General features: G+C 34.5%; 1 protein-coding gene across 1 annotated transcript in view; it reads left to right on the forward strand.

Annotated features, from left to right (window-relative positions):
* Positions 1 to 26,546, forward strand: part of PJA2 (praja ring finger ubiquitin ligase 2) — a 71,304-nt gene that overhangs the window by 16,581 nt on the left and 28,177 nt on the right. The window contains exons 2-5 of the mRNA XM_032403877.1: positions 6,192 to 6,309; positions 7,641 to 7,841; positions 9,299 to 10,352; positions 19,537 to 19,722. Of these exons, the coding sequence (XP_032259768.1) occupies positions 6,279 to 6,309; positions 7,641 to 7,841; positions 9,299 to 10,352; positions 19,537 to 19,722 (1,472 nt within the window). The 5' untranslated portion in view covers positions 6,192 to 6,278. The remainder of the gene's footprint in view (positions 1 to 6,191; positions 6,310 to 7,640; positions 7,842 to 9,298; positions 10,353 to 19,536; positions 19,723 to 26,546) is intronic.

Consider the following 26,546-nt stretch of genomic DNA (forward strand, 5'->3'; position numbering starts at 1 on the left):
TACAATGGCCAAGACATGGAAACAACCTAAGTGTCTATTGATTGATGAATGGATAAGGAAGATGTGGTATAAAGCCAGGGAATGCAGAGGTTTGCTGGCATTCACCAGAAGCTAGAAGTGCGAAAGGTTTCTCCTCTAGAGCCTTTGGGAGGAGATATGGCCCTATTGACACCTTGATTCTGGACCTTTAATTTCCAGAACTGTGAGAGAATGTTTTATGCAAAGAAAGAAAAGAAGAAAAGAGGAAGGGATTTTCCTGGGGAAGAAAAAAGATGCAGTGTGTCTGTGTACAATGGAGTATTATTCAGCCATAAAAAAAAAAAAAAATGAAATCCTGCCATTTGCAACAATATGGATAGACCTTGAGGGCATTATACTTAACTGAAATAAGCCCAGATAGAGAAAGACAAATACTGTAGGATCTCATATGTGGAATCAGTAAAAAAGCTCATAGATACAGAGAAAAGATTGGTGGTTGCCAGAGGTGGTAGTGGGAGGCAGGCAGAATGGGTGAAGAGGGGCAAAAGGTACAAACTTTTCAGTTACAAAATAAGTCATGGGAAATGTAATGTACAACATAGTGTCTGTAGTTAATAATACCATATTGTATATTTGAAGGTTGCTACAGTACATCTTAAAAGTTCTCATCATAAGAAAAAGAATTTTGTTACTATTTATGGTGATAGATGTTAACTAGATTTACTTTGATGATCATTTAGCACTATGTACAAATACCGAATCATTATGTTGTATACCCCATACTAATATGTCACTTATACCTCTGTTTTGTTTGTTTGTTTTTAAGTGAGTCATTTTTGGCTTGCAGCAAATAGGTCACAGGGGTATAGATCCAAGCTTTTAGTTGAAACTGTTCTGGAAGTTCAGCTGATTTCTCCTTCCCTTTGCCTAAAACTTCGCTTAAGTCAGCTAGATTCAAATTCTAAAAGTAAGTGTTCCTGATGGCAGTAGCTATGTAGTGAGTATTTGTTAGAGGCTAGGTAGAATAAAGGAGCTAAGCAGCAGGTCTGACACTGCCCGCCAACAAAACACCACTGTAATTCATTTTGATACTGTCAGCCCTAGCATGGCACTTCCTATGCTGAGAATAAGCAGATCTTTTAAAAGGGAGAAAATATACTTTCATGAGTTGGCATTAGAAAATCTTTGTTCTAGTAATAGGTAGAAGTATAAGAAAATCCAGTATCTAAGTGCACATAATTTAAATTATTTGTGTTTGCTATTTATTGCAGGATAATTTGTTATGCTTTAATAGACGTACTAGCTCTGATCATTTATATCTCATAGTTTCTGAGTCAGAAATTCAGGAGCACCCTGGCTGGGTGGTTTGTCTCAAGGTCTCTCATGAGGTTGCAGTCAAGATATAGGTTGGGACCGCAGTCATCTGAAGACTTGATTGGGGCTTAAGGCGCTGCCTCCTAGGTGGTTCATTCACATGGCTGTTACCAGAAGACCTCAGTTCCTTCTGGCTGTTGGCAGGAACTGCCAGTTCCTCAACATGTGGACCTTAGGATTACTTGAATGATCTCCTGATAGAGCAGCTTGCTTCTCCCAGAGAGAGTGAGCTGAGAGAGAGCAAGGAGGAAGCCACAATGCCTTTTATGCCCTAATCTTGTACCTTATATGTTGTCACTACTATCACATTGTCTTCAGTAGAAACAAGTCACTAAGTACAACCCACACTGAAGTGGTGCAGATTCGTCTCTGCTTTTTGAAGAAGTATCAAAGAATTTGTAGAACAGAATTGTTTGTTCTTTCATCCATTTGTTCAGCAGCCATTTAAATACATACTATGTTAGACAGTGTATTAGAAGCAGTGCATTAATAGTGCATTCAAGTAAAAATAAAACAAGGCCTTTGTCTTTAAAATCACCACTCTTTAAATTCTGCTGTGGGAGGTGTGTATTCCATACCCATGCTTTCCGTTGTATTCTTTTGAAGGTTGTTTTTATTGTCTCGCTGTAGCTGCTGGCATATCTATCCTAGTTGAAATGATAAAGTGATGACTGCTAGGTTGATAGGATCTAGAATTAATACTTTGCTGATTCACTCCTTTAATTCTTAGACAGCAACATATGTATATAGTTTGCTTTATTTCTTACCTTAGTAAGAAATATGTAAAAGTCCCAAAGCATTTGAATTGAATAATTGTCACAAGTAGAGAGGAATCATATGTTACTTATTACGTGATTAGTACAAGGAGCAAGAGACTAATTCAGCAAAGCAAACATCTCTTCAGAAAGAACTCAGACTGAAGGTTTCTCATTCACTTGAGATACAAATTCATTTCTTGTTATTCATCCTCTCTCCTCCCTGTTCTGCCTTTTTTTTTCTTTTTTATACTTTTTTACTTGGAAATGAGATAACACTGTTGTAGATACTTGACTAGAGCTGGCCTTAGGTGAAATAAAAATAATTAGTATCTACAGAGAGATTCTATTCTACATTTTATTCATAAGGCATGAGGCACTTTTGAAAATAATAAACGAAGCAGAGGACAAGAAAGTACAAGAAATTTAAAAGATTATAACAGAGAATACTGAAAGGCTGGAAGTAAAAGTGGATGAAGTTTGCCATTTCATAGAGTGAAAATAAGAAAGAAAAGTTTGCAGACAAAGGATTAATCTAGGTAGGCCAAATACAGAGAAAATAGGAATTTTGAAAAAGGAATCTTTGAGACAAATTGACACAAGTCTTTAAAACAGCCCAATCAGGGCTGTGTAGGAGAAATTTTAAAATGGCCTGCGCCTTAAAAAGTCCTTGTGGCATTATAAAATATCACTTATTAAGAGGATATCCTAATATTCCAGGGAGAAAAATTGGTTTACTTACCAAAAAATGAGAAATAAATGGGCAGAATAGGATGCCATATGCAACATGGGATGTTGGAAAACAATGTCTCTCAGAGTTTGGAAAAAATGGTTTTGTCTTGTGCTATACCTAAAGCGTGAGGGAGAGATGAAAATTCAGGCATGCAAGGACCTGAATTTTACCTCCTTACGTAAAATTTCTGAAACAGTTGTTTGATCTAGTAAAGACAGACACACACACGCACACAAGAATATGGGATTCAAATCAGTGGACTTAACTCAGAAGTACAATCAAAAGATATCAGAGCCAGGGTCATAGGCCTTGAAAACAAGTAGACTTAAGTTTAGATGAGGATATTGGAGGGTTCAGAAGAGAATATCTTTAGGAAGCAATTGGAATCACATTAAAGACAGATTTTTAAGAGGTGCTTGGGTGGCTTAGTCGGTTAAGTGTCCAGCATGGTTAAGTGTCTGTGATCTCAGCTCAGGTCTTGATCTCAGGGTCATGAGTTAAAGCCCTGAGTTGGGCTCCATGCTGGGTGTGGAGCTTACTTAAAAAAAAAAAAAAAAACAGGGGCGCCTGGGTGGCTCAGTCGTTAAGCATCTGCCTTCGGCTCAGGTCATGATCTCAGGGTCCTTGGATCGAGCCCCGCATCAGGCTCTCTGCTCCACGGAAAGCCTGCTTCTCCCTCTCCCACTCCCCCTGCTTGTGTTCCCTCTCTCCCTGTGTCTGTCTCTGTCAAATAAATAAAATCTTAAAAAAAAGAAATCTTAAAAAACAAAAAACAAAAACAAAACCAGCCTATTATTCAGAAACAGTGATTTTCAGTGTTTTGTACGCTTTCCAGTTCCAGTTCCTTTTCTCTCACTATCTCTTTACAACATTCTGATCAGGCTTTATATCCACCATTCTACCAGCGGTGCCCTTGTCAGGATCTTCAGTATCCTCCATGTTACTAAGTTCAGCGGCCAGTTATAGATCCTCCTCATACTTTATCTCTTAGCAGCATTTGGCACAGTGGATCAGTTCTTCTGTCTGAGGTACTTTCTTCATTTGGCATCCACACCCCTGGATTTTCCTTTTCTCTCATTGGCCTCTGTCAATTTTTCTGTTATTTCTTTTTTCCTAAAGGCCTCTTCATGTTGGATCATCTCAGGACTCTTTTTTTCCTTCTCCAAGTACACTTAGATGTCCTGTCCAAGTTCACGCCTTTTTGAATATTGTTTATATACTGGTAACTCCCAAATTATACTGGCAACTCAACATTCTTTAGTCAACTCCAGGCTCCTATTTAACATTTCTACTTGAATGTCTGATAGATGCCTCAAATTTAACACATCTAAAACTAAACTGAAGATATTTTCTCCAAACCCACTTCTTCCACAAATTTTCCTACTTCAGTTAATGGTAACTCTTACATTTCTAGTTGCTCAGGCTATAAAACTTAGAATCAACCTTGACTCCTTATCTTATTTTATAACCCGTATCAGAAAATTTTGTTGACACTACTTTCACAATTTATTCAGAATCTGGCCATTTCTCACCACCTCTATTTTTACCCTGGTTTAAACTACTGTCATCTCTTGGCAGTATGATTTCGATAGCTCTGCGACGAGGCTCCTTGCCTTTGGCCTTCTTCCCCTTCAGTCTATTGAAAACAGTAGCCAGAGTGTTCCTTCCTCTTAAAACAGAAGTTAGGTAGTATCTATTTTGCGTTCAGAACTCTTCAGTGGTTTTCCAGCTCACTCAGAATAAAACCTACATTTCTTGCATTATCCTATAAGGGCCTATGTGATCTCTTCCACCTCACCCTCCACCCACCCACCCTAATTAATTTTCTTACCTCATCTGTTTTTTTTCTCTCTTGTTCATTCCATCCCAGACTTCGTGCTGTGATCGCTTCTGGAAGTTCTCACCTCAGGAACTTCATTTTCTTCTGCCTGAGATGTTCTTTCTGTAGATTTACACATGGCTCTCTCCCTCACAAGGTGTTTGCTCAGATGATCCCTTCTCAGTGAGGTTTCCCCTAACCACCCTGTTTCTCGTTGTATACCCTCAGCAACTCTTCAGTCTCTGTTTTATTTTGCTCCACAGTATGTTTTGTCTAACATACATTTATTTACTTCTTGTTTTGTTTAGTGTCTGTACCACATACTGTAGTTTTAGGAGGGCAGGAATATTGTCCACTTTGTTCGTTATCATATCCTCAGCTCTGGAAATAATGCCTGGAACATAGTGAAAAAAGCTTTAGTCTAAAGAAAAGACTTGGGGTAAAATACTCGTGAACTTAAATCCGTGGTCATGCTTTACAGTTGCCGTGTACTGTACTGTGAATATGTGAAGATTCAAGTTATTTCAGATCATTTTTCTTAGTATTAAAACAGTATTAATTAGAGCTTATGTTTTTGCCAGTGTGGGAAGATTTTTTTTTTTTTTTGCTATTATTTACCCTTTAGTTGTTGCTTACAGTCTGACTTGGTTCAGATATATTAGAGGATCACAATCTGTTGCTGAATTTATAATTTATGTTGGAGAATGTTTGTGTGTACTCTTATGTATGTTAATATATAGTTATCTATGGCTAGAGAGAGAACATACGCGGTTAAGCTCATTTGCAGAACTCTCATCTTCTAATAAGTGTTAGGCAATTAGCAGTAGCTCCATTGTTTAAGTAAATAAGATGTTTAAATAGAAATGTAAGCCCTTACCACACTTTTAAAAAAAGCACAGGTTGCAACTTTTGAAATAGTATATGTCTTAATTTCAAAACAAAAGAAGGTCTTTTTATATTTGTTACATGATAATAAAATATTTAGTTTTTCTAATTTAAAATAGGTTCTTATTTGGGATTAAAATACCTGAATGATAAATTGACTGTAAAAAATATCATTATTTACACCCATTAATTTTTAATTGTTATAAACTATTATACATTTTAAAAATAAAATCTGTACTCTTAGGGTTAATTTCTTTTAACAGTGCCAGGGCTAAAGGAACTCTACCACTTTGTGGAGAAGCAAAGAGAGCATAGTGTAGTAGACTCCCAGATATTTTGGTTACATACCTCAGTAAACATTTCTTCCAATACACTTGCTTATTTACTTTTAAATTATATATGTGTTGTTATCATTGTCAGTCTTAAGGATGATAAATACTTACAACAAGGTTTTTCAAGAGGAGATGTAAATTTTCAAATAGCCATCTTGATAGTTGTAAGGTTTTTTGATGGACTTGTCAGATCAGATTGTATTTTTCTGATATTACAGGGCTAATGAAGAGCTTCAGTAGGAGGAGTATTAGTTTTGCCATTTTTGTTTTGTGTTTTGCATTATTATTTTGTTTAATCCATGGTTTCTTTGTAGGAATCTTCTGCAGCTTATTCATTGTGTGAGTAAAAACTAAATCACATCCATAATTGCACTGAACTGGGCACACGAAAACTGCCATATATGTCACAGTATACTGAAAAAGAGCCAGCAGGTAAGCAAAGTGTCTTTGTCAGTTCCTCTACATTGAGGACTTTGTATTTTTCTCTCTAGATACCTTGAATACTGTACATGACTTGGGATCATGGTCTTATTTAAGGCCATTTTTGATCAATATACTGAATATTTGTAAAGCTTAATTTCTAATTTTTGATATGAAAATAAGTATAAATAAAAATTCTTATTTTCCTTCCGTACCCCCTTGGCTGCTATTGTGCTTTCCATTTTGGAGACTTTTCCTTTGGAGTTGTTAAGGGTACTGGTTCTGGAGTCATACTATTCAGTTACTGGACAGTTACTAAATACTGAATTTTAACTTTAATTTTTTTGATCTTTAAAATGAAGTACAGTATCTACCTCATAAGTTTGTTGAGGGGATTAAAAAACATAATGTAAAACTTGATAACTGCATGTTAGAAATACATATATGTTTTTCATTTGTGCTTGGAAGCAATTTTATTTCTTATTTTAATGCAATAAAACAAAAATATGTAATTGTTCCATTAATTGTTTCATATACTGTGAGAAAATATTTTATTTAGTTCTTGTATAATATATGTAAAATCTAATTGACTAAAGAAATTTAAACTTTTTATATATGGCGTGGTAATGTTCTTAGTTAAAGGTGCTACTGTTTACTACTATATATCCTTTAGCCATCAGAACTTAGTATTAAAGTTGTTCAAATGTTGATGGCTTTTGCTACCACAGTGTATGCCATTGGTAGTTTTGGAAGGTGAGGTAGCATGTCTTTGACTTGGCTCATTGCTGTTTTCTTTTGGAGAATTTTATCTGACCCTATTATTTGGGATATGTTTTATTATGGTTCAGTTGGTTCTTTATGATAGTACAGATGCCAGTTAAAGAAGTTAGCTATTACTTTGGATAGGAATGCATTCACTTTTAATGTAATTGAAACCATCATTTCATGTGCTAGTAATTCAACAAATAAGTATTAGCAGTTATACATGAGGTACTTTACTTAGATCATTTGGAGGATCATTGTCCAGTCCTTAATGAGCTTTTGCAATATGGCATATGAATTTGGCATATGAAAAATTGTTTTTAGTAGGTTACATCATAAAAATCTAAAATACCTTAAAGGTATCAAACTTTAAAAGCTATTTTTTGGGGTAAAGAGGCACATAACTCTCATAGTATTTCATGTTTACTTTTCAAGTATGTTTTACAGTATTAGTAAGGTGTACTGGATATTCAGTAGCATATGATCTGGCAAGTAATAGCATATATGTTGAAATACTACCCTACTGGTCACCAGAATAAAAGTCATTGTATGCCTCTCTTATTTTTAACTGTGTTCTTCAGCAATGGATCAAGAATCCAGCAAGGCTGCCTGGCCCAAACCAGCAGGAGGATATCAGACAATCACAGGCAGGAGATACGGAAGAAGACATGCATATGTCAGTTTTAAACCATGTATGACCAGGCATGAAAGAAGTTTAGGTCGGGCTGGTGATGACTATGAAGTGTTGGAACTAGATGATGTTCCAAAGGAAAATTCCTCAGGTGTGCAACATGGGATTATATAAGAGCTATTAATAAGCATGTAGGAATTGATCTTGTAATATTTGAAATTATGTGTGGGTTTTATGTATCTATGAATACAAATGTACATTTCCTATCAAGAAATTCTATTTTGATATTCTAATTGAATTTAATATGCATACTATATACCTTTAAACATAGAAGAAAATAGAACACAGCCAGTTGTTAAAATATAACTACATTGCCATGGCAGTGATTACCTTATCACATCTTTCAGCCAGTGGAGATCTTCATCTTTCAGTCAAAAAACTTTTTAATGTGAACTGAATATATTTTTCTTGCATATTATGTTTAATAGCTTTTTTGTTTTAATTGTATCTCCAAATAATTTAGCTTGGCTAATTTGATTTTTTAAAATGATTTTATGAAATACATACGTCAAGTAATAGTTATTTAAGTAAAATTTCTTAATTATTCAGTGGTTTGGGAAAGTATTTTGCAGGTATCCCTGTACTGTAATTACACATCTTTGGACTAGAGTGTGGTCGTCTTCTTATCCTGAGCAAATTTGATAATTCTAGATTATTTTTACTGTCAATTTATAAACAAGAGTCTAAATTATTAGCTAATAAGTTCATTCTGTTAAAGAAGCCTTTCTGTGATATGACGAGACTGCTCTTTAGTTATTTATAATTTATAAATTTTTGTCCCAACAAAACAAGATATTTTCAAACAGAACTCAAATATCTTCATTTTTTTGTTATTACATTTGTGGTAATAAAAGGTAGTCAAGCTTAAAGTGATTTATAGAATAGATATGATTTTATTCTTGTCTCAAGATTATGACAAACTATGGCAAAGAGATTAAACTTGTTGACTTTTTTTGTTGTTTTGTAGTCATAGCTGTAGCATATCTAAAGTTAACTTATTATTACAGATGTATTATAAAAAATCTGTTTTGGGGATAGAAATCTAATATTTTATATCTGGAGACTGAGATATAATCTTCTGAATTGACATCAAACACAATAAAGTTTCATTTCTGTTAGATCTATAACCTGTTCTTTTATCTATCAAAAGTACTATTGAAGTTTTTTTTACCTGCCCATAATAAAAGAAGTTAAGTTTGAATTGTGCACCCTAACAACTGGGAGGGCAGATTGGTTACCCTATGACTTGACTTATGCCTCTCCTGTTAAATGTCTTTTACGGAATGTTTTAGGTATCAGGATTTAGGTGAAAAACCTCCAAGAGACATCTGAGGGAGAGGATATTGAGGGGCTATACAATGGCTTAAATGAACTCATAGGGTTACCAGTGTGCCCTCTCGGTTAAGGGAGGGAGCATAGAGGTACCTGCCAGAGGAATTCACTCGTATTCAAGTGCATAATAATTGGCATAATTTCTACTTAAGTAGTCATTATTAAATAAAATTATATCTAATGTCTCCAAATGTGTTTTCTTTGTTCTCTATGAAGATTCCAGTCCATCGGATCAAATTCATTCTTCTTTACCCAACGACACTTTATTTGAAAAAAGTGAAACAGAAATTCCCATTTGTGATACAACATTGAATCAAACCATTGAGAGCAGTCCATCCTTTGCTGCAGTACATCATAGTGAGGAGGGCAGGGAGACTTTAGGAAGCAGTACAGATCTTCATAATCACTCTGAGGGAGAATATACTACAGAAGCTTGCAATGCTTCAAGTGTACAAAATGGAATTTCATTGGTTCAGACTGACTCTTACGATCCAGATGGCACACATGGAGAGGCCAGTGACCGTCTTCAGCTTTCTGCAGAAGTTATGGAAGGTGGTGGATATCAGGAAGCATTGGGCAATACAATATTTGAATTGGCAAATGGAGAGGTAGAGGCATACACTGGTCTTTCACCACCAGTTCCCTCTTTCAACTGTGAAATAAGGGATGAATTTGAAGAGTTAGATTCAGCACCTTTAGTCAAAAGTTCTACTGGTGATACTGAGTTTGTCAGTCAGAACAATCAGGAATTTCAGAGGTCCTCTTCTGAAGATGAAGTTGTTAGAAAGGAACAACAAAATGATACTAGCCAGGAGAGTCAGGGAGAAAATGCAGCTGAAGATGCAGTGTGTACTCCCGGGCATATCTGCAGTGAACAAAATACTAGTGATAAGGCCAAGAACCAGGGAAATTTTCCTGAACAGGTAGTGAGGCCCAAAGTTAGAAAACTGATAAGTTCAAGCCAGGTGGACCAAGAAACAGGTTTTAATAGGCATGAGGCTAAACAAAGAAGTGTTCAGAGATGGAGGGAGGCTTTGGAAGTTGAGGAAAATGGCTCAGATGACCTCTTAATAAAATGTGATGACTACGATGGAGAACATGACTGCATGTTCTTGGATCCACCTTACTCAAGAGTTACGCACAGGGAAACAGAACATAACCAAATAACAGCGGAAAGTGGAGCCACAGCAGGAAGGCAAGAAGTGGTGGATAACACCTTTTGGAATGGCTGTGGAGATTATTACCAACTGTATGACAAGGATGAAGATAGGTAAGATTTCGTGCTTTGTCAGATTGTGTAACAAGCAAAGTGGTTTATTTCGAGTAACCATGATGTTTGATGGTTGGGCTCTATGACGTGGTCAGGGAATTAGGTATTTTGACTGGCCAAATATTCTTATTTTCTGAGTGCTAACCACACTTGCAAACTACTGCTTAGTTATTTACAGAAACTTTCTTTGGGGCATTTCAGGAGTTTATAGAAACTGTAAGTTCAGATAATGGTTATTAGTTATTACAGAAGGATAGAGATACTAATTATTTCAGTTCATAGTATTTCATTTAACAAAATGCAAGGTAAGCATTTATCATATTTTTAAAAAAATTCTGTGTTAATCCATCTGGGGCTTAAAAAGTGACTCAGATTACAGAAAATTTTGATAATGTTTTATTAACTTTGCCAATATTTATTAATGTCACCTGTTTCTCTGTTCTTCTTTTTGCTCTTTTTATCTTTAGGTTTATTTTTTACCTATTTTTATGTAGCATTTGATTTTTGGTCACAGCTCAATGTGGTATATATTATTATTTCCCCCACTTATAGACCTAGAAACTGAAGTACAGGCGAGTTAACTTCCCAGAGTAACAAAGCTAGTAAATTTTGGAGCTGGAATATGCATTTCTACTTATTGCCCAATCCAAATGGATATTCTCAAAAAAACATACAACTTTTCTTTCTTTCTTTCTTTCTTTCTTTCTTTCTTTCTTTCTTTCTTTCTTTTCTTTCTTTCTTTCTTTCTTTCTTTTTTTTTTTAAAGAGGGAGAGAGAGAGACACAGAGCATGAGTGGGGTGAGGGGGGTGGGGGTGGGGAAGGGCAGAAGGACAGGAGGAAAGAATCTTAAGCAGGCTTCATGCCCAGCGCAGAGCCAGACTTGGGGCTTAAACTTAACAACCCTGAGATCATGACCTGAACCAAATTCAAAAGTCAGATGTTCAACCGACTGAGCCACCCAGGTGCCTCACAGCTTTTCTTAGAATAGGCATTCTGGTTCTGGTTCCTGTATATAGAATTCCCCCCCACCCCCAAACTGTAAGACCATAGAAAGAAGAGAGAAATGGAAAATTTCTTTTGTCCAGCTTCTGACTTTTCATTACCCCAGAGCCCAGGCTTTCACATGTCCTTTTGAGCTAGTTGAAGCCAACCTTGCTCAGTTACAGTACAGTTTCAAGATCTTACTAACTTGTAGAAATAACGGTTACTTTTTTTTTAACTAGAAAGTACTACAAAGGAAGAAATTTTTCCTTTTAAATATGAATACATTTTATATATTTTATTTCATGTCATAAAATTAATAAAATATATTGGGTTTTTTTTGGACATACGGATAAAGCTTCTATAATACAATGTAAGTGATTTGTAGAAATAGTTGAAATATAATTTCTACTACTATCTTGAAGTTTGTAAACTTCAAGGGTTAGCAGACAATATTTATATGACCTTCTGTTTTTTAAGCTTAAGGGTAAAATTAGTTAACCTTTGCCTAACTTATTTCTGTTTTTTCAGTTTAGTTTCACAATCTTTTATGCAAAATCCACAGAATTCTTAAAATGGAAATTGACAGGAAAACCTGAATTGGTGTTAACTTACTTGATGCAGATCTGGATCTGAACTAACATGAGGCCTTTTTCTGAAGCATTCCTAACATTTTGCTGTAGAAATATGAAAGTGTTTGATTACTGAGTTTTTGGGTTGGGTTGGACCCCACTGGGAATTGTTAAGTAGTATTTCTAAATCTTAGGGGAAAAAATCTGAATTTCAAAACATACCCCTAAGATTTTTGGATTGGATTGTGAAACTTTACTATACCTCTAGGTTACTATTAAAAAATAATAATAATAACATCAACTTACCTTCTTAGATAATTTGTCTTTTTGAAAGTATGAGGGTTGTGTTTTTACCCCAGTTACATTTTTGCTTTCTTGAAGAAAATAATTTAAGTTGGCCATGCCTTCATCTTTGGAGACACACTAATCAAAAATAAAAACCTCTTTTTTTTTTTATTCTCCTTGCTTTTTATAGTCAGGCCTAATGTCATCTAATAAAATTGATGAAACTTTTGCATTGTTATCAACCTCAAAAGTAGTTTTCTTGGTTTAAATTGATTTTTGTGTGTGTGTCATTAGTATTAGTGTTTTATTTACCTAGAATGACTATGGACTTTGAATGGTTATAGGGTGTTGTCTTAGTATGTTTAATTATAATTTGTTTCCTTAAGTGATGTGTCAGTATTCTAAATAATGATAGATTTTTTACAAATAGAATATACAGAGAAAGAAAACACAGTTAATAGAAACTTCTTTTTCTTTCACTTTTTAATAATATATTGATTTATAGAACCTGAAGTTGGGTTGTGCTTAAAAGATGGAACTAATTTTGGAGCAGTCTTTAAGACGCATTGAAATGCCAGAAACACTTGGGGTTGTTTTTTTTGTTTGTTTAAGACTACCATCACAGAATAAGTTCTCAAGGATAATGGTTTTACCTAGGATTCCACTCATTTTTGCCATCTGTAAGCCTTGAGATAGGTTTAGGACCAGATTGCAATAGTCTGGACAGATTGCGGAGTATTTCTATTTCTATGCTGTTTCCAGTTCCTCTGCCCTCAACTCCCTGCAAAGGATCACAGTTGCCAGAATGTCTTTTGATATGCTGTCAGATAAAGGTTGAAATTTAATAACCATACATTCCTACTTAGTTTCATTTTGCCACTTGTTCATCTACTTGATGTTTTGCTGTAGTCCTGTTGAGTTCTGATAATAGCATACTGGAGAAATGGGGAAACACAGTGACTGTACAGTAAGTATCTTGAGAAAGAAAGTATAAATACCCTTTGCTTTGAATCTTTGAGATTCTTTTTGAGTTTGCTTTATAAAACCTAAAGATGCTGTACTTGAAAATTTTTCTTGTCATGTTTATATTATAATAGCTACAAATAGAACCCTCTTATCCAGAACTTAACTAAAATCATTTTTAGTTATAGGAATTTTGGCCACTTTTTAAAAACATAGTTCAAAAAAAATACATAGTTCATATATTCTTTAAAAGTGAAAAGTATTTGAATGAATGCATGATCTATTTCCTCCCTGAAAACTTTTAAGTGATCACTTAATCATATCTGAAACATTACACTCTATGGAATAAGCATCACAGCTGGTAGAATTGCTCTGAGCTGTTTGACAGGAACCCAACACCACCTAAATTAGAGTTGCGAGGGGAATTTTAATAGGCAGTGTGTAATTACCAGACTTGGAATTAGACCAAAGAGCTAAGGTTAACATCCTGCTCTTTTGAAATATACCCTGAGAATTTTAATAACTGTTTCATGACAAGATCTTGAGTTTAAAAGAACCTTTTAACCATGCCAGCACATTTTCACCTTGGGTCTAAGTGAAGGAAGAGGCATGCCACCCACTGACCATTTCTTAGAGCACTTGAGGTTTCAGAGTTTTTCTGTCCCTAAGCCTTGACATTGCTTAAAAAGTTAAAACAAAAACAAAAACACCTTACCTAAGATAAAAATGTCGGGACAGCATTTTTGTTGATGATGATGTTGGGAAAATAAAAGGAATATCAGCTATTTAGTTGATTTCAGTTTGTTATATTCAAAAAGGATTTATTGAAATCTTCTTAAGTGTCAGATTTTATGCCAGGTACACTGTAAATGCGAATAATGATCCCTGTTCCCTTGGTGTTCAGCAGCCTTATGAGGAAGATAAAACAAAGGTAATTATCATGAGACTAAATCAAGCTCCTTGCAGAAGGAGCTCCTCTGATATCCCTGTGTCCCAACAAATAAAGCATCTATGAGCAGCCAGCAAAGATCCTAAAGCATATGCTGTAACATTTTAGCAAACCTTTTAATCTTATTTCCAAGTTCGTAAAAGTTTAGAAGGAGTAAATAGGGATAAAGAGCTTTGTTCTTCAGGCACATTAGGGAGTTACAGATGACAATATTCTGATATTTAGGCAAAAGACTGGAAAGTTGTAAAAGGCAGGCACAATTCAGAACCATCTGGGCCTTATTTACTAAAGTAAGCAGCCTTACAGATTTGGACAACTACCATTTGTATCAGTGTATTACAACATAGTTCATTGTTACCGGTAAAATGCCCCAGACTGCTTAGATTATGTTCAGTGTACTGTCTGAAGATGATACGTCTTAACATAGTTTCCATCCAGAGTATTTTCAATAAAATTCGGAAAGTGTTTTTGATCCTCAGCTAGTCAGATGACAAAATTATCCAAAATTTCACTTTTCTTGAGGCTCCTCTATAGTTCAGTTTTTATGGATGTGATAAATGCCAGGGAAGACTAACAAACCAGTTCTTTGGGGAATTTAAGGAGTAAGATTGCTTATGGATGCTTATACTTCTGTATCTTATTTCTATCTAAGATTCGTACTACGCAAATTATCTTATTTGTCTAGAAATCACATGTAATTTAATTCTATATGTGAAAAAAGTGTTTTTGGTTCACAATTGAATGTGTAAAATGTAACATTCAAGTTAACAGTTGTCTGCTTTTGAATATAGCTCTAAATGCTAACGGGAGACAATACTAATGAAAGACCATATGAAAATCAAAGTGGTACTTAGGTTTCATTTTGAGAATTTAAAATGTTTAACTCAAATATTTGCTTTTATATTCAAGTACAGATGGGTCCTCACTATTCCACAATTGTTTTGTGTCCTATTTGTTCTGTTGCTTATTCTACTTGAAAAGTTATTTTTAAATCTTTTCTCTCTCTGCTTTTAGTTCCATACACTCCTGTCACTCTTAGTAAATAACTTTGTTTCTTGCTTTCCTGGAGATAGTAAAATAATTAAATCTGAACTTTCTTGTTTTCCTTTCTCCATATTGCAACATGTTAGTATCCTTTCCTATTTTGAATTTTTTCTTCAATAAAGAGAGGTGAGTAGTCTCATTCTGTGTCTATAGTCATATCTGACACCTGACTTTATTATTCTTAGACCAAAGTTGCTTCCCTCCACCTCATTCTGTAATTTTTCTAAATCCTGAGGGGAAACCTTCACTTGATCTTGCTTTTCCTTTAACCACTTGCCTGTTTGTTTTCTCTTCACCTGAATTTTCAGAATAAATATTCCATACCCACTGTTTCTATACCGCCACTCTGCACTTTTAAATGCCTTGAAATCTAACTCCCAGTATTATTTCTATATTCTCTGATGTGAACAGTGACCTCTTCTTTCTCACATCCAGTTGACTTTTCTTGGTACCTTTTTTTTTTTTTTTTTTTTTTTTTTTTTTACTTTAGTGCTTCTGTTGAGCAGTTTGTTCACCCTTTCCTGTTCTGTGATTTCTCTTCCATTGACCTATGTTTGGTTTTTCTTTGCTATGTCTTCTCTGAACCTCAGGGGTCTGCAAACTTTTTTCAAAGGGTGACCAGATAGTAAATATTTTAGGCTTTGTGGACCAAAAGGCAAAATCAAGGATATTATATAGGTACTTATATAACCATTTAAAAATGCAAAAAAACCCCAAACAAACAAACAAAAAACCAAAAACAAACAAAAAGCAAAAGACATTCTTAGCTTCCAGGCCATTAAAAAACAGACAGGTGGCCAGATTTGGCTAATGGGTCAGGGCATAGTTTGCTGACCCCTGGTATAAAGAGAGACTAAGACTAAAGCAGATTGGGTGACCAGGAGGCTGATCTTGACATTCAGTAAGACAAACCAAGAGTTCAGAGTAGATTTTCTTCAATAGAGAAAAGAGGAAAATGGTGGTGTGCTGGTTGGAAATCCAGTTGAAATATCTAAGCAGACAGCTTATATAATAAAGTAACTATCCCCCTTTACTAAATGTTTAGCATCTTCCAAAAATTGTTCTAAACATTTTATCTACAGTATTCACTTAAACATCTTCATAAACCTGAAAAGGAAATACAGTATTTGAGTAAAAAAAAAAAAAAAAGAAAGTTGTTAAAAAAAAAGATTTGCTAACAGTTACTGATGCCTTATTATTTACCAGGCACTGTTACAATGTTTTGTAGGTATTAATTCATTTACTAATATGAACTCAGTGAGTTATTAGGTACTGTTACTAAATTCACCTGATGTGTGAGGTGATAAAGGCACAGAAAGGTTAACTAACTTTTTCACAACTAATAAGTGGTGGGTTCAAATCCAAGCAGACGGACTCCAGAACCTGTTTTCTCAACTACTGTACCTTAAGACACAGCATTAATGTATGACTGCAGCAAAAATTGTGAGGGCAGTAGGCAAATGGCTTAATTTTGTGAAATACTGCTTTAGTAAAAAAGTGAAGGATTTGGAGTAATATTATGTATGGACTATTTGATATAAATTGAAGCAATAGTGATATTTAAAATGCATCTTTTAAGTGAGGGGATGGAATGAGGTTAAATTTAGGGACACCAACTAATAATTGACTGTCTAGGTCTAGGTTTGGAGAAAAATACTGGAGCCAGGGTTTTTAGGAGAAATGGAAAAAAAGACATTTTACAGAAAGAATGGAAAGTAAAAAGGACTTAAACATAGGAGTTTGTGAGGGGTCAAATATATGTGATTTTCGGCTTGCGAGCAGGGAAATACTGTTAGCAGATAGAAAATCAAGAAGAGACTTATCTGTCAGATAAGTTTTGTTTTATAAAAAGGAGGGTGAAAATCTAAAACTGTCTGGAGGGCTATGTGGTCAGGGCTAGTGATATATATTTAAAAGTTACCTACTTAGGGGTGAGGATTATATATAATGAGTAATAATGATACAGGGTGGCGGGGATCTGCAGATTTTTTTCCTAAAGGGCCAGATAGTATATATTTTAGATTTTGCTGACTAAGAGGCAGAATTAAAAATAAACTTGTAAAGAAAAGAAAAAACACATTTTTAATCCAGAGACCATAAGAAAAACAGGTAACGGGGCCAAATTTGGCCAAAAGGCTGAATTTACCAATCTGTGACATAGGCTTTATATTGACTATTGATCATAGGCATTCTTTTTATATTAAAATTTGGAAATAGTCCATCAATTATTTCACTAAGTTAAAAAAAATTCAAGGGGCGCCTGGGTGGCTCAGTTGGTTAAGCGACTGCCTTCGGCTCAGGTCATGATCCTGGAGTCCCTGGATCGAGTCCCACATCGGGCTCCCTGCTCGGCAGGGAGTCTGCTTCTCCCTCTGACCCTCCCCCCTCTCATGTGCTCGCTCTCTCTCATTCTCTCTCTCTCAAATAAATAAATAAAATCTTTAAAAAAAAAAAAAAAAAAATTCAGAGGTTTTTAGGTATTGTTTTTCTGGACAGGATCATAGAATGTTTAAAATATGAGGTTTTCTTTTAAATAAGTAAAGTTGCCACAAATTAATAAAGAAAGCTTAGCCTAATTGTGAATGACATACAAAAATTGGAGCTGGTAATACAGCTTTAAATTTGAGAGGCTTCCTAGTCAAGGAAACTTAGTTCAGAAAATCTTTTAAAACTATTTTCTGTTAGATTTTTACACTGGCACAAATCTAGAAATGATTTACTTGATCTTAGATTATTTTTGGGGTTACAGAAAATTTTACAAAATAAAAGCAATCAGGGTCTATCCAACTGAAGGAACACCTCTTACTTGCTATACCAGACCTATATAGCATTCCTTCTCTAGAATGTTTGTGCCCTGCTGCCCGTCATTTACTAAAGATTGGAAGTTGATTTTATTTTTTTACCTCTAACTTCTCAGAGCTTACATTAGCGCTCCTCTTTCTTAATAGCATCTTGATCTCTTGGGTTCATCTGCCTATAGAAGGAGGAACTCATTAACTAGTCTAGTTAATATATCATTAATAATATAACCATTAGTAATATATCATCATAAAGAAAAGTTATTTCTTACTAATTATCACTTCTTTCAGAAACAAACTAAAATTTATTAATATTTTTTTTTGTTTTTCAAAAATCAAGGCACAAAGGGAAATCTTTAAGGGGATTCTTGACCAGAATGGTTGGTATCATTGGAAGGGGCATTTAAGATTTATTTTCACCATTAATACGTACAAGATAACTGAAATTTAAAGAGTAGTTAAATGTAACCAAATTAACCAAAGTTAAATATAACCAAAAGTCATTTTCTGAGGTTCTTCATTAACCCTTTTATCATACCTTTGGTTCCTTATCTACATATTCTCTTGCATTGAAATTTATTTTGTGTTCACAGTCCTACCAAAGGACTTCAGTAAAGATTAGTCAGTGCAGCTTTTTATGAATTTGAATCTCCTTTCATTTTAAAGTCTTTTGTAAGAAAAGGAAGGAAAAAAATGGTTAAGCTTTTAAAACATGGTTAATAGTGGAAATTTATTCATAGAGGATATGTCCCCAGTTGTCAGTATGTAATTAGAAAGTTGTTTTGGGGTGGCTCAGTCGTTAAGCATCTGCCTTCGGCTCAGGTCATGATCCTGGTCCTGGGATGGAGTCCTGCATTGGGCTCCCTGCTCCGCGGGAAGCCTGCTTCTCCCTCCCCCACTCCCCCGCTTGTGTTCCCTCTCTTGCAGTGTCTCTCTCTGTCAAATAAATAAATAAAAATCTTAAAAAAAAAAAAATTGTTTTAGTTGGGTCGGATGAGTAATAAATCCATTATTATTTATTTCAGAAAGCATTTAATTTATGATTACCAAATTATATTTAAAATTTTATTTAGAAATAGGTTTAAAAACTAAAGAACCTAGGGCGCCTGGGTGGCTCAGTCGTTAAGCGTCTGCCTTCGGCTCAGGTCATGATCCCAGGGTCTTGGGATCGAGTCCCACATCGGGCTCCCTGCTCGGCAGGAAGCCTGCTTCTCCCTCTCCCACTCCCCCTGCTTGTGTTCCTGCTCTCGCTATCTCTCACTCTGTCAAATAAGTAAATAAAATCTTTAAAAAAACAAAAAAAACCCAAAAAAACTAAAGAACCTATATCTAAACACCATGGAATTACTTACTTTAGTGAAGAAAATAATAAATTGATATTCTATAACTTGCCATATGCTTTATTCATCTGAAAAAGTTACATTCTGCTGAATGTATTTATTTATGTATATACTTTTAAAATATTTTTTTAAATTGACTTGGCACCCGATGAAGCATGTGTGGCATCAGTCGTCCACTGTATACTCTGATGCCTCCAAATGACAAATGCACAAATAGTGACAGTTATTGTATTTCTGTTCTGAATTTGCAGTTCAGAATGCAGTGATGGAGAATGGTCTGCCTCTTTGCCTCATCGGTTTTCTGGTACAGAAAAAGATCAGTCGTCAAGTGATGAAAGCTGGGAAACTTTGCCAGGAAAAGATGAGAATGAACCTGAACTACAGAGTGATAGCAGTGGTCCTGAAGAAGAAAACCAAGAATTGTCTCTACAGGAAGGGTATGTTTAACAGTGAGATGTATTATTTTTATGTGTATTGTCCAAGAATGGTATCCATCACATTCATATGTTGGGTATGCTGTTAACTACATGTACAAGCCCTATGTAGGACCATTAATCCTACTGATTTTTTTTTTCATTATACTTTTGGTATTTTGCAAAGAACAATTAGATTGAAAATTCTGGTAATTTCATTATCTTCTCTTGAGATATAGTATATATTTCCACTTTGCATTAAAGAAAACTTGGGCATTTAAAAGATTGTTTTGGTTGAGTTAGATGTGAGTGAATTAGCGCTGCTTTTGCTCTACATTGGAGGCGATGGCAGGGGAAGGACAGCCGCAAGAGGGAACTCAGCGATTTATTCACAGAAATGGAGAAAGTTACAGAAGTGGAAGTCTTAGTATTTCTGTCTAATTGCATCCAGTGAGACCTCTGAAATCAGTGATTCCTGGTAAATGCCTTTGTCTTTTCCTAACTTTCATGGGAATGCTCTAGTTCCAGGGGTTGTCAGACTGAACACTGTGAAGGGGTGGATAGTAAATATTTTCAGCTTTGTGTGCCAGTCTCTATTGCAGCTACTCAACTCCCATGTTGTGGTGTAAAAGTAGCCATAGACAATATGTAAATGAACGGGTGTGGCTGTCTTCCAGCAAAATTTTATTAATAAAAACAGGTGGCAGGCTGGAAATAACCCATGGGCATGGTTTATAACCCTTGTTCTAATATTTCCCAAGTAAGAATGATTCTGGCTTTTAGTTTGATTTACACACATACACACACACATTTTTTTTTTTTCTAAATCACACTAAGGAAATATCCCCATTATTATTTTATGGGTTTCTAGCAAAAATGTTTGTCAAATTTTATTACAGTGTTTTTAGCATCAATGGAAATGATCGTAGTGATTTTTCACCTTTGACCTAATGATCATGAGGAATTATTTTGTTACTAGATTTTCTAATAGTTACCCTGTCTTCTTGAAATAAACAAACATTATCACATAGTCATAGTTTGTTGTTTCAGTGAGCTGCTGGATTCTGTTTGCTAATATTTGACATAGGATTTTATTTTTTTTATTTTTTTTTACTGACATAGGATTTTTATGTTGAGAGGCATAAGTGCGATTGTCTCTTTTTTTGGTCTGGATAAGTGTGATACTTGCTTTGCTAAAACAATGTGTATGCTTTTTTTTAGCCCTTTGATGTTTAGCTTATTTATTCCTTTAAAGGTTGTTTAAATATTTTACTTAAATAGCTTATTCTTTTAAAGGTTGTCAGTATTTTCTTGTGAAACCTAGGTTTGTGTTTTATTGTGAGGTAGTACCTGTTAATTTAAATGTTTTTTCTGATAACTGGTTCTAATTTTTAGCCTTTCATGGAATCTATTTTGGTAGATACATTTTCATAACTTTCAGCTTGGACTACCATTAACATTTGTACTTCTCAAAAGGTATAAATTTCCAACTTGAGATGAATTCCATAAGGAATAAAATATATTAGAAAATCTGTAAAGAAAGAAATTTACAAACATAATTGTTTTGACAGTGATTGAAAATGGTGGTCTTTTTCTCTTCTGATTTTATGTTTGAGCTTCTTGAATCACTGTTACTTAGTTTACAAAGTATTATTAAATTTTTCATATGTAATTTGTGATAGTAATTATTCATTCAACAAATATTTATTGAGCATTTAATGAGTACCAAGCATTGTGCTGGATCCTGGAATTAAATGAGCAAGACAAACTAAGATTCCAGTTTGAAGCTTACATTGTGGTGGGAGAGGCAGGTATTAAGCAAAATACAAACTTGATGAATTATAAACTGTGATGATTACTGTGAAGGAAGGAAAACCCTCATATGATAGAAAGTAACTGGTAGGGACCTACATTAATTAGAGTGGCCAGGGAGTACTCTCAGGAACTGACTTTTGAGCTGGGATCTAAAAGATAAGAATTCTTGGTTGAGGAAGAGCTTTCTGGGCAAAAGGAAAGATAAGAGCAGAGGTATTAAAAAGGAAAGGGTTTGATATGTATGGAGGTAGTGGGGCCGAAGTCAATGAGTGAAAAGAAGAGTGGTAGGAGATGAAGTGGGCAGGTACCAAACTATGCAGGATATATAGCATCTGGAATTTATTCATAGAGCAGGGAGATTTTAAGTGGAGAGTTAATTGCTTAATTGATCTGACACAGATTTTTAAAAGATTCACTCTAGTTGCTTTGTCTCTGGAGATTGAATTAGAAAGGTATTGAAGTACAAAAGAGAAGAAAGTTGGGCGAGGCGGTTGGACTAGGGGATGGTAGTGAGGATTAAAAAACGTAAACAGGTTTGAGAATATTTTTGAGTTATAAATAATAGGAGGGACTGAGTGTGAGATGAGGGAGAGTGAGGAATCAGTTATGGCTGGGTTTTTTGGTTTGAACAGTGGGTAGTTACTGTCATTGACTGAGATGGGAATGTCTGGGGGGAGGAATGGGAAGTAAGAACTCTTTTTGGAAGTTTTAAGTGCCATTTAGACATGCAGTGTAGATGATAAGTAGATGCTTGAATATTTAACTTTTAAGTTTAATGGAAATATCCCAGATTATAGTTAGATATAGAAATATATGAGTATAAACAGGAACATTTGTGGAAATCATCAGTTACTTGCATTGATACCATACAATAATAAAGCCCAGTAATTCATTTAAAAAAAATAAAAGTGAGGGGTGATGGGGACAGAACTAAAACACAGGACACCAGTAGTATTTTAGTTGAAAGGGGAAGATCGAAGTTGAAGTGTATTGTTTGGTTCCGAATTAACTTTTGACATAAGTTAAATTTGTATAGTAAAATTTCAAGGATAACCAGCAAAAAAAGAATATTGACTATATGTATTGGAAACCTGTAGACGAGGAAAAAAGGAATTAAGACATGGAAAAAGAATATTAAAAGTCAATCCAAATAAAAGTAAAGAAAGGAAAAAATCATTAAAAAGAGGGAAAAAAGGGGTGAAAGTAAGATGGAACAAATCCTGTAACAAATATAAATTGCCTAATCTGCTTGTAAAAGTCAAAGCTTCAGATCAGTTGGATTTATCTTTTTAAAGTTGAATGCTTTTTACAAAAGATACACTTAAAGCCTAGGTGTACAGACAGATTGAAAGTAAAAGGATAGACAATGATATTTCAGGCAAATATAAAACAAAAATGGAACAGTTAAATTAACATTAGCAAAGTAGACTTAAAGACAAAAAAGCATTATTGGAGAGAATGAGAAGGTCAGTATGTAGTAAAGTCCAGTTTACCAGTAAAATGTAGCAGTTTTAAGCTTGAATGCACCTAATAAAATAGACTCAAAATATGTAAATCAAAATTTAACCAAACTAGAGAATATTTACAAATTAACTGTCATATTGGGAGATTTTTAAATACCTTTCTCAATTACCTATAATTCATGAATATAAGAAATTCATCATCTTTAACAGATTTGAATAACTCATTTAAGCATGGTTTAATGAACACCCCACCCTGTGGAATACACAAACACAAAAAACTGAGCATTATAGGCTACAAAGCACAGATTAACACATTTCAAAGAATCAGTATCCTGAAGACTATATTCTCTGACCGCAATGCAGTTAACTTAGAAATAAATAACAAAAATATGAAAAATTTAAAAATCCATACATTTTAAATTGTTCATCCTTTTAAAAAACCAGTAGGACAAAAAAGAAATTATAATTGAAGTCTAAAATGCTCTCTACTTACCGATAATGAGAATACCACCACAATTAAAATTTGAGGGATGCAGTGAAATTGGTAAAGGGAAATTTATCTTTCTAAGATAGAAAAGAAGTTGGAAAAGAAGAAAACCTGAACATGGGGGACTACACATTTAACTTAAAATAGAAAAGGAATCTTAAAGAAAATAAGGAAATAAGAATTAGAATTAGGAAAGATAAGAGCAAAACTCAGTAAGTTAGAAAACAGTTATGATAGAAAGGATCAAAGAAATCAGAAGGTGATACTTTGAAAAGATTAAGAAAAATAGATAATCCAGTTGGATAGTGAACAAGAAAATAAAGACAAGGCACAAGTAAATAATACTGAAATACAAAAGTGTAGACAGCCACAAATACAATAAAGATTGAATACAGTAAGAAGAGTACTGTGAATTTTGTACCAGTAAATTTGAAAACTTAGAAGAAATTGACAAATTCCCAGGAAAAAAAATTTCACCAAAACTATGGAAGCCTGAATAATATTATAAATATTACAGATACGTAATCAGTAGTTTAAAATCTTACTGTGGAGAAAACAACTAATCCAGATGGTTTTAGAGCTAAATTCTCTTAAACTAAACTTTCAAGGATCATGTCATTCCACTCTGCAAGAGAAGAAAAAGAGCTGTTTCTCCAAATCATTCTAAAAGGCCAGTGTAACCCTAATACCAAAAGAGTATGTGAAGGAAAATATAAACCTATGTCTTTCATTGGGCCCCTGGGTGGCTCAGTTGGTTAAGCGTCTGCCTTCAGCTCAGGTCATGATCCCAGGGTCCTGGGTTGGGCTTCTTGCTCAGCAGGGAGCCTGCTTCTTCCTCTCCCGCTCTCCCTGCTTATGCTCTCTCTCTGTCAAATAGATAAAATCTTCAAATAAAAAAAACTATGTCTTTCATTAAATGTATGTCAGAATCCCAAACAGAATTGGAAATCTGAATTTTTAAGTATATATTTTTTGAAGGTAAAACTCAATTACCAATCTGAGTTAATTCCAGAAATGTAAAGGTGTTTTAATGTAGAATACCTGTAAATGTCATTCACCACATTAACAGAATACAGGAGAAAATTCATATGATAGATTCTGTAGATATAGGAAAAAAATCACTTAGTAATGTTCAATACCTCAACATGATAAAAACGTAGAAACTAGGATCAGAACAGAATTTCTTTGACCTGATAAAAGGTATCTACAAAAAAAAAATCAGTAGTAATCATTTTCAATAATGAAGAATTAAACCCTCCCCCCTTAAAATCAAGAGCAAGACAAGGGTGCTCATACCACCATTTCAGCAGCCATCGTAGTAGAGGTCTTGGTGGGAATGATATGATATGAAAATAATAAAGGACAAAAGACATAAAAAGAAGAGGAACTGAAAATGAAAAGGAAAGAAACTAGTAGAATATATTTATAGAATATAAATTGTTAATGTGCGGGATATAAAGAACTCCTAGAAATCAGGAAGAAAAACTGACCGTCTAATTGCAAAATACTCAAAATACTGAGCAGATAATTCACTGAAGAGGAAATATTAATGGTGAGTAAAAATATCAAAAGGTACTTAGATCATTAGTAATCAAGGGAGTATACATTAAGATCACAAGGAGGTATCATTTTTTACCTACCCATTAGATTAGCAAACACTAGGAGATTTGATAATATCAGGTGTTTTGGAGGATATAAATGCTTGTTGAGGTGTGAAGTAAGTCACATGCACTGAAATTTGTAATAATTTTAACATTTGCATGGTAGACTATCAGCTGTATCACTTTTTAAGTGTATACTCTGGAGAAACTTCCCCATGTGGCCCAGGAGTTGTGTACAAGAATGTTCGTCACAGTATTTTTCATGAAAGCTATAAAACTGGATATTACCCAAATATTCATAGGAGAAAAGTTAGTGGTATATTCATACATGGAGTATATACAGCAGTGGGAATGCGTCAGCCACACTTACATGCAAAAACATGAATGAATCTTAGAGATATGTTGCTGAATGAAAACAGCTGTTTCTGGAAAAATAATGTGTATGATATCTGTTTCACAAAGCTTAAAAGCAAGCAGAACTTAAATATCTTGTTTAAGTATACAAAACTAGTAAAAATTGTTTCAAAAAACAATGGAATGACAGTGGCATCCAGAGAGTACTTTTCCCTGGAGGGCAAGGCCAAGGGGATAAGATAGGTGCGGTGCATAAGGTGTTTGCTAGTCAGTGATAATATTCTAGTTCCTGGTTTGGGTGGTGGGTTTATGAATGTTAAATAGAATATGCTTTATAACTTAAATAGATGGTATATATTTTACATTTGGGGGGAAAAAGAAATTAAAAAATAAAGGGAATTGAAGGTGAGAGAGTAGAGACAGTCACCATACCTAATTCTTCACAAAGGGAAGGAGCCACAGGTGGATGTTGGGCCTAGGAAAATGTCCTCACCCCCCAAAACTTGGAAGCATGATTATTTGCTTATAGAATGTTGCAGAGGAGAATAACTGACTAATAATTAGAGGAAAGATAAAGTGAAGTTCTTGAGAAGATGAGAAGGGTTAGGATCCACATCTAAGGAGAGGGCCTTTAGGAACAGAGACTTCCATTGTAACTAATGGGAAGGTAGTAGGTAGGTACAAGTGTAGGTAAGTCCGTAGGTTCTCTAGTGGGAAGAAAAGATGAGTTGGTGACTTCAGTATTCTTGTTGTTACTAGATATTGAGTGGGGAGGATAGGACGATTGTGAAATTGAAAGAAAGAAGAAAAGGTGGGAAATAGGCTTTCAGAAAGCTAGACAACAAACTTATTAGGTAAACATTGAATAATTGCTGGACAGTATTGAAATTAGTATTTTAAAGTAGTATTTTTTAATTTAAATTAGTATCTCACACTTGTGTATTTTTCTTTTAAGTTTTTCCTGCTGTTTTGGTGACTTTACAAACTTTTTACATAAATATTCTTAAAATGTTTTAATAAAAATTTAATATTTTGCTTTTCCTGTTAACACTGAATTTATTAGAATAAACAGTTCTTCAAATGAGGTGCTGGGTTCCATCTTTTGTGACTGGATGACATGGAACAGGG

This window comes from Phoca vitulina, unplaced genomic scaffold (genome assembly GCF_004348235.1).
Source record: "Phoca vitulina isolate PV1807 unplaced genomic scaffold, GSC_HSeal_1.0 scaffold6, whole genome shotgun sequence".
NCBI classification, from domain to species: domain Eukaryota; kingdom Metazoa; phylum Chordata; class Mammalia; order Carnivora; family Phocidae; genus Phoca; species Phoca vitulina.